The sequence below is a fragment of the Citrus clementina genome, unplaced genomic scaffold (genome assembly GCF_000493195.1).
Source record: "Citrus clementina cultivar Clemenules unplaced genomic scaffold, Citrus_clementina_v1.0 scaffold_3, whole genome shotgun sequence".
Classification (NCBI taxonomy): domain Eukaryota; kingdom Viridiplantae; phylum Streptophyta; class Magnoliopsida; order Sapindales; family Rutaceae; genus Citrus; species Citrus x clementina.
The window spans coordinates 5,261,446-5,269,990 of NW_006262339.1; the positions used below are offsets into that span (position 1 = coordinate 5,261,446).

The 8,545-nt window shown below is 35.6% G+C and overlaps 1 protein-coding gene across 2 annotated transcripts; it reads left to right on the forward strand.

The window, feature by feature from the left end:
- The first annotated feature begins 511 nt into the window (after positions 1-511).
- LOC18049968 (ATPase 11, plasma membrane-type) lies at positions 512-6,273 on the forward strand. 2 transcript variants are annotated; one of them, XM_024188294.1, is made up of 21 exons: positions 512-565; positions 649-768; positions 845-943; positions 1,027-1,182; positions 1,311-1,445; positions 1,643-1,822; positions 2,039-2,245; positions 2,346-2,465; positions 2,804-2,923; positions 3,086-3,208; positions 3,294-3,398; positions 3,485-3,629; positions 3,841-4,002; positions 4,085-4,323; positions 4,432-4,464; positions 4,596-4,677; positions 4,800-4,960; positions 5,084-5,284; positions 5,506-5,688; positions 5,793-5,965; positions 6,069-6,273. In XM_024188294.1, exons 1-21 carry the CDS (start codon positions 512-514, stop codon positions 6,163-6,165), a joined length of 2,895 nt encoding a protein of 964 aa, XP_024044062.1. In that variant the 3' UTR covers positions 6,166-6,273. The 2 variants fall into 2 exon arrangements, with proteins under 2 accessions (XP_024044062.1, XP_024044063.1); XM_024188295.1 differs by having other exon boundaries at positions 1,045-1,182.
- The last annotated feature ends 2,272 nt before the right edge of the window (positions 6,274-8,545 follow it).

Here is an 8,545-nt window from a genome sequence, read left to right on the forward strand (position 1 = left end):
TAAGTCATTTCATGGCCTGCTTCCCGAACGATGTGCAAAACTTTTTTCTCTGGTTTTTACAAAGTGGTTTTTGGTGTTTGCTCAATATACTTGTTGGGATCGTGGTATAGGACTTGCTATTTGTTTGAATTTATATAGCAGGTATGTTTTATTTGCTTCTTGGATATTTATAACTAAGTTAATTTAGATGTTATCTTTTTGGTGATTAGTTCATTTCTAGTGTACTTTAATTTCATGATCATGTAGATATTATCACATTGGATTGATTCTAAGTCTGGTTGGATGATGAAATGATATGATATGTTCAATCTGTCAATGTTTGTATCAACAATAAAGCTTTTCAGTACAGCCTGTATGCACAAATAAAGTGAGTGGGTTTTCGGTCATATCTTTTTCAAAGAAATTAAAGAAATTGTGCATCGTGAAGAGATAAGCTGAAATATATTGTTTCTTTTATCTGCAGATTGTTCATCTTCCTTTGCTGGGCGAGAGCTGAAGAAGCAGAACGACAATGGACAAGACAGCGATTGCCCTTGAAGCTATCAGCAAGGAAGCTGTTGATCTTGTAATCACTTTTTAAGTTATGATGCTGTTATTATTCTTATGCCTGAGTGAAAAGGTTCCTAAAATGGAAGTTGATTCTGGCAGGAGAACATACCCATTGAAGAAGTTTTTGAGAACCTAAAATGTACAAGTGATGGTCTCAGTTCCGATGAGGTTCAAAGTCGATTGGAGGTTTTTGGACACAACAAACTTGAGGAGAAAAAGGTGTCTTATAAGCACTTGCAGCTTCTATTTTCCTCTTTCCAATTTATCTTGAACTTACTTTTATAATTTCTTTCAGGAAAACAAAATACTCAAATTTTTGGGCTTTATGTGGAATCCTCTGTCTTGGGTTATGGAAGCAGCTGCGCTTATGGCCATCACTCTTGCTCGTGGGGGGGTAAGTCCATAGATAAGTATCTTTGCTTTTATAATGAATCCGTGAACTTGAGAGCATTTGATTGCATAGAAAGTGGTAGTGAGAAAGCAATATCTTTTCAGGGCAAGGATGTTGATTACCATGATTTCGTTGGCATCTTGGCTTTGCTTATTATCAATTCAACCATCAGCTTTATAGAGGAAAATAATGCTGGAAATGCCGCTGCTGCCCTTATGGCTCGGCTTGCTCCAAAAGCCAAGGTTTGCCTACTTGCATACTTATTCCTTAAGAATTTGATTTCTTCATGCAGTCCAATTATCTCATTTTTCATTTACCTCAGCCTGGAAAATTTGTATTCTTCATCCATAGATCTAATTGTTTTCACCAGGTCTTACGAGATGGAAAGTGGAGCGAAGAAGATGCTTCTGTGTTGGTTCCTGGAGACATTATTAGTATCAAGCTAGGAGACATTATCCCTGCTGATGCTCGTTTACTTGAAGGAGATCCTCTGAAAATTGATCAGGTACCCCATCATGCAAGGTTGAGAAATAATTGCTTTAAAATGCTTCTAATCAGTGTTAAGACGCATATACTGACAGTTCCCATATTTAGTATCTTATGATTGCTCGTTTATTAATCACACAAGACGTTGACCAATTGCAAGATTAGTAATCCTCAATTTAATCAAGGGGTCGTAATGATATTATTTTCTTTTTACAGTCAGCTCTTACAGGAGAGTCACTCCCAGTAACGAAAAATCCTGGTGATGGAGTTTATTCGGGTTCAACATGTAAACAAGGTGAAATTGAAGCAGTTGTTATTGCAACTGGAGTACATACTTTCTTTGGGAAGGCAGCTCACCTTGTGGAATCGACAACACATGTTGGGCATTTTCAGCAGGTTCATCTTAGAAACTCTTCTCAACCAAATATGGATGGAACTCGAGGCTCATTTGGGAAAAATTTAAACTGGTTACTCTTTTGCTATTGTAAACGTCCAGCTTTAGAAATTTTCAACCAAAACAATGATGCTTGTATATGAGGAATTGATAGTATTGCACATCATATTAGTGTCAAGATTTTGGATTTGATATAGCATTTTGCTGTATTATTTCAGGTGTTAACTTCGATTGGAAACTTCTGCATTTGCTCCATTGCCATCGGAATGATCATTGAAATTATCATCATTTATGGGCATCAAGAAAGGGGGTATCGAGTTGGGATAGACAACCTTCTCGTGATACTTATTGGTGGTATTCCTATTGCTATGCCAACAGTACTTTCTGTTACAATGGCTATTGGTTCTCATCGTTTATCTCAGCAGGTCTCTGAATCTAGAATTAATCCATATCTTGATATATGTCAAGGATATTATTTTTGTTTGGTGAAAGGTCAGCTTAAACATTACTTGACCTCTTGTGCAGGGAGCTATAACAAAGAGAATGACAGCTATTGAGGAAATGGCTGGGATGGATGTGCTTTGCAGTGATAAAACAGGCACTTTAACTCTCAACAAGCTTACAGTGGACAAAATTTTGATAGAGGTGGTAACTTTGCTCCATACTTATCGTTTAACATCAGTAACTGAAACGATCTAACTATGGATGGGTTTCCTTATAATACACGGCTTGAGAGCGTATTTCAGTGCAAGGTTCATATTGCAGTAGGTGAAGCAAAAGTGTTGATAGGAGTGTTGTTATGTCATTAATGTGCACCCTCTTGTACTGCCAATACATTTTCTGTTCAGTGTCCTCTTCAGTTTTTACTTGTTACGCCCCTGATATAGACTCCAACTTTCTGAATAACTTATCCGATCTATCATAACCAACTACCATACTGGAATTTAAGTCATGAGTTATTATCAACATCCATTTCCCTTCAGGTTTTTGGTAATGGCGTTGACAAAGATATGGTCATTTTGACGGCCGCAAGAGCTTCAAGATTGGAGAATCAAGATGCCATTGATGCTGCAATTGTTTCAATGCTTGCTGATCCTAAAGAGGTACCAACTCCTGTAAATAAAGAGCAATTTGTTTGACAAATCTCGAGCATAATGCAACTTCATGTTCCTGGAGAGGAAAGATCTGCATAGGTCTATTACTGCTTAGATTTGTAAATGCTGATGAACGTTTAGTTATTGAAGTGTTTTCTTGTGTATTGTAAGGCACGAGCTGAGATCACTGAAGTTCACTTCCTTCCCTTCAATCCAACTGATAAGAGGACAGCTCTCACATATACTGACAAAAATGGTAAAATGCACAGAGCGAGCAAAGGCGCACCAGAACAGGTACAGAGCATATCAGCTTCAGATGAAAGATCTCTTACCACTCTGCCATTATCATTTAATAATATAAGTAATTATCTTCTTTTAGATTCTTAATTTGGCCTGGAACAAAGCAGATATAGAGAAAAAGGTTCACTCAGTGATTGATAAATTCGCTGAGCGTGGACTCCGATCCTTAGGGGTTGCTCGACAGGTAATGGCATATTCATGAATCCTATAATCTCCTGGATTTCCATTTCTTTGTTTCCTTTGTTAAAGAAAGAGCTCTGTCACCTTTAGGAAGTACCTGCTGGTACTAAAGACAGTCCTGGTGGACCCTGGGAATTCATTGGCCTTCTCCCTCTCTTTGATCCTCCACGTCATGACAGTGCCGAAACAATTAGGAGAGCTCTAGATCTTGGTGTTAGTGTTAAAATGATTACAGGTATGTATCACAACTGATTAACTTTTCTTTTCTTTTCCTGGCTGCACCTGTTATGCTTTATGATTGGTAGGTACCACCGTAGTCTTCAAGCTGAATCTTTTTGTGGAATTGATCGCTACTACCATTTGAGTATCTACTCAGTTGAAATCATATTCTCGTACTAAATTTTTTTATGATATTTACCAGATTTACATGTCGGTTGCTTTTCCAGGTGATCAACTAGCAATTGGTAAAGAGACAGGGAGACGTCTTGGAATGGGTACAAACATGTATCCTTCATCAGCTTTGCTGGGTGAAAACAAGGACACTATTGTGGGTTTACCAGTTGACGATCTCATTGAGAAAGCGGATGGTTTTGCTGGTGTTTTTCCTGGTAAATATATACACGTGCTATGGTTTGTAAGATTTGCAAGTCTGTTGTGTATTCCGTGTCTTGATTCCATGCTCCCCTGCAGAGCATAAGTTCGAGATTGTGAAACGACTACAAGCTAGAAAACACATAGTTGGAATGACTGGTGATGGAGTCAATGATGCTCCAGCCTTGAAGGTAGCAGACATAGGAATTGCAGTGGCAGATTCCACAGATGCTGCTCGCAGTGCTTCTGATATTGTTCTAACTGAACCAGGGCTGAGTGTAATCATTAGTGCTGTTTTAACAAGCCGTGCTATCTTTCAGAGAATGAAGAATTACACCGTAAGCAAAAGTTCATTTTTCATGCTTGAAGGAAGTAGAGTTTTCAGTTACATTTGGGTTTAGTATCCTCAGACTACTGAGTTTCTGAATCTCCATTTTTTTTTCCAGATATATGCAGTGTCGATCACCATACGTATAGTTGTAAGTTTCCCCTATATTTGGTTAAATCTCCCATATTTTGATTCTTGGAATCATTTAGACACAATGCTTTCCATGTTACCACTATCCACCGTGATGATCACTTCTCATTGGCAAATTGTTCTATAAAACAGCTGGGGTTTTTGCTGCTCACCTCAATCTGGGAGTTCGATTTCCCTCCTTTCATGGTCCTAATCATCGCCATTCTTAATGATGGTAATACCCTTTAAGTTCACTTGTCTCTGCATGCAACTGTTATCACATAAATGCTTAGTGATGCCCTGCCCCTCTCTTTCGATATACTTATTTGTTATCTTGATTTATGAACTGGTTTCCAGGTACTATCATGACAATATCCAAAGACAGGGTCAAGCCATCACCATCTCCTGACAGTTGGAAGCTCCGTGAAATTTTTGCAACAGGCGTTGTCATAGGAAGTTACCTTGCCCTGACAACAGTTATATTCTTCTGGGCTATTTTTGAAACCGATTTCTTTCAGGTTAATGAATATTCTAATTAATGATTCTAGCCTAGTTAAAAATGATTTGGAAGAAAAAACACCGAGCCTCATTCCAGTTGCAGTTCATAATAATTTGTGATTCACTCTTCTCCCTTATCGCAGAATCATTTTCATGTACAAAGTTTGAGGAACTCTGGTGGTAAAAAAATCCCCAAGGTACTGAATGGACAGCTAGCATCCGCTGTCTACCTTCAAGTTAGTACCATAAGCCAAGCATTAATATTTGTGACTCGGTCTAGGGGCTGGTCATTTACGGAAAGGCCTGGTCTTCTGCTTGTTACTGCCTTCATCATCGCTCAACTGGTAAGCGGCTTAAAAGTTTTACGTATATGCGTTGTAGCAATGTTAAGGACCAAAATATGACTTCTTATCACATAATGATCTTGTCATACTTCTTCAATGTAATAACATTCGCATGACCTGCACCCGTGATTCATGTTCCTTGTAAAAAAAAAACTCTTTGAAGAATTGCGGCGGAGGACTTGGATATTTTCCACTGAACTAACTTTGAAAGATATTTACAGGTTGCAACTTTGATATCTGCGTTGGCAACAAGTGATTTTGCCGGAATCCATAAAATAGGTTGGCGCTGGACAAGTATCATCTGGCTATACAACATTATAATTTACATGCTGCTGGATCCTATCAAGGTCGCTGTTGGATATGCACTCAGCGGCAGAGCTTGGAGTCTGGTGTATAACCGACGAGTGAGTGAATTGAAACACCCCCCAACCTTCCTCTCACGACCACACTTTCTTACCAAGCCAGCTAACGAGTGGTCTGTGTTAATTGTTGTTTGCTATCTTTGCAGACGGCCCTAACAGCCCAAAAGGACTTTGGTAGGGAAGCTCGCGAAGCTGCATGGGCATCTGAACAGCGAACACTTCATGGCCTTCAGTCTATGGACGCAAAGATTGACAAGCACGCATTCAAGGACATTAACATCATGGCTGAAGAAGCCAGAAGACGCGCAGAAATCACAAGGTTTGTGGAAATACATACATACTCTGCAATTGATCTATAACTCCAGCAAGGCACACCTTCGATCCTTGTACACAATTTAACACATCTATTTCATGCAATGCAGGCTAAGGGAGCTTCACACTTTGAAAGGCAAAGTCGAATCCTTCGCAAAGTTAAGGGGATTAGATGTCGATCATGTCAATGCTCATTACACAGTCTGAGTGGTTTCCCTTTTGTTCACTTGTGATTCACTTAGCATGCATATCCCTATTCAAATTGATGAGCTCAAAGGCGGGCATTTCTATGAACTATCAATAAAAAGTTGTAAAAGCGTGATCATTTGTTGTGCCTTTTTTGCGTTGCATTGTGCCTGTGGAGAAAAATTAAATAATTTTTTGTTGTATCTTGAATTGTAACTTAATACGCACTTCCCTTCTTGAATTACCATTTTTCCTTTCCCTTGATGATTTGGTTAATATTTTATTATGATACCTTAATTTACAAATTCATAATTCTACAACTAACTCTGAACATTCCATTATTTTGTATTCTTATTTGTTAAACTTAAAAAATTAGGTTTTATTTTTTACACTTCTTAAAATACCAAAAATACCTATTTAAAGGAGATAAATCAATTTACTCAAAATATTAATCAAACTATTTAGCACATTCAAAATGAATTAATAACAATTTGGTATATTCAAATTGATTTTTACACCCAGATTTTTAATCTAACAATTGAAAAAAAAAAAAAGTCATTTAGCCAAAAAAAGGGAAAAAAAAGAACAAGAAGAAGTAGACAAAGAAAAAGAAGAAGACTAAAAAAGGAATAAGAAGAAGAAGAAGATCGACTATAGAAAAATACTTTTTTTTAATCAAAAAGTAAAAATATGTTCAAAAGATATTGAAAATATTGATTTTCTCTATATTTAACAAAATATTGTTTAAAAGATTAGAAATAAAATTTTTAGGGTTTATAACAAAAAAATTATATGTTAAATAGTGATGTGCTATACAAGTGTTTGAGAGTAATTATAAATCATTGAGTCACATTTATATCATTAGAACTCTAGCCCATGATGAAAATATGTTGGCATCCCTGACTCCTTAATTAAAGAATAGTTTGACTAATGAGCTTTTGGGATAGTAAGAGAATACTTGCACTCACAATGTATAAGAGAGAGTTCGAGCCTTCACAAAAACATTATGGAGGTTAGTTTCAGTCCTTCCTTAATTATGAAATAATTGAGTGGAGATAGTTTTTTCCCTCACGAAATGTGAGTGGAATTGACATTTTTTAATATTAGAGAAAGTTTAAAAATCTAGTCAGTGCCTCAGAAGAACAATGTATGTTGTACACGAAGTCCTAGTTGTTTCATCTAATTATAAATACTAATTGTAATATATAATTTAATATCATTAATAATCTTATATATCAATATTAAAAAAAAAAACTCGTTTGACTTCTTGTGTGTGATATGTCATGACTAACAATTATGAGTTATGAAAATTATAGAAATATCTTTTTGTACTACGTTTTGTTACATACAGTCACATTATCACAATCAAAACTCCATAGTATATAATAACAGTAATATGATTGTTTTGATAGGAGTTATTTGATTCGACAAATAATGTTTTACATCGGAAAAAAAAAAAAAGTATCTAATCAAGGGCAAAGGCTGAAACTTTGGTTACAAGGGCAAGGGCCGTGTGAATAATGTAAAACAATGAAGCTCGGATTGTCAAAAAATGAAATAATACAAATGTTGAAATGGGTTAAAAAAAAAATAGATTTTTGAATTGAATATTGAGTTAGTGAAGAAAAATATGTTACTATCTATAAGAAAAAAATTATAGTAAAAGTAGAATTTAGGTTTTATGAGGGATTAAACCATGTATTTATTCTAAAAATTAGAATATAATGGACTATATATATATCACGATAATTTAGTGAATTTTAATTAATTTATAAGTATTTTTTAACTTCTAATATAATTTAGGACGTATCATGTACATTTTAAAAGAAAAAGAATTTGAATTTTTACAGGGTTATAATCATAAAATAAGTCGAGCCAATATAGAGAGCCCAGACCAGCTGAGTCCTCCTCACAACTGTTACACAATTTAAAATGTGGATAAGTATAAGAAAAAATAAACACATTGTAACAATATTTTATGATTTTATTAAATGAATATATACATGTATGAGATGCATCAGTTATAAAGAAAGACAATTTCCCCACCCCCCCACCAAAAAAAAAAGTTAAAAGAACATATCTGGATAAACGTTTATTGTTGACGATTGTTTCTTGTATAGGCATCGAATGGGGGTTCTGAGTTATGAATTAGTGATTTGGGGATTGGCTTAATTAGGAGGACCACTTCCTCATTTGGTAGAATAATGTAATAACCATTTTAAATCATCAAATTGATGGATTGATGAAATATCTCTCACCACTTACAAGTTACAATCAAAAGTTGGACTATTTCCATCATTTATATTCCTACAGCATTTAATAGGAATATTTACTAAACATATATGGTTACTTTAAATCCACCAGCATTTTAAAAAATTAAATTTTAACAAACGTTTAACTG

Excerpts from the sequence above, each read along its gene's own strand:
- LOC18049968 (XM_024188294.1), top strand. The coding sequence starts at position 512 with ATGGACAAGACAGCGATTGCCCTTGAAGCTATCAGCAAGGAAGCTGTT. Across the intron at positions 1,446-1,642 it reads ATCCTCTGAAAATTGATCAG|TCAGCTCTTACAGGAGAGTC; the intron begins GTACCCCATCAT and ends TTCTTTTTACAG. Across the intron at positions 4,465-4,595 it reads CGATCACCATACGTATAGTT|CTGGGGTTTTTGCTGCTCAC; the intron begins GTAAGTTTCCCC and ends TCTATAAAACAG.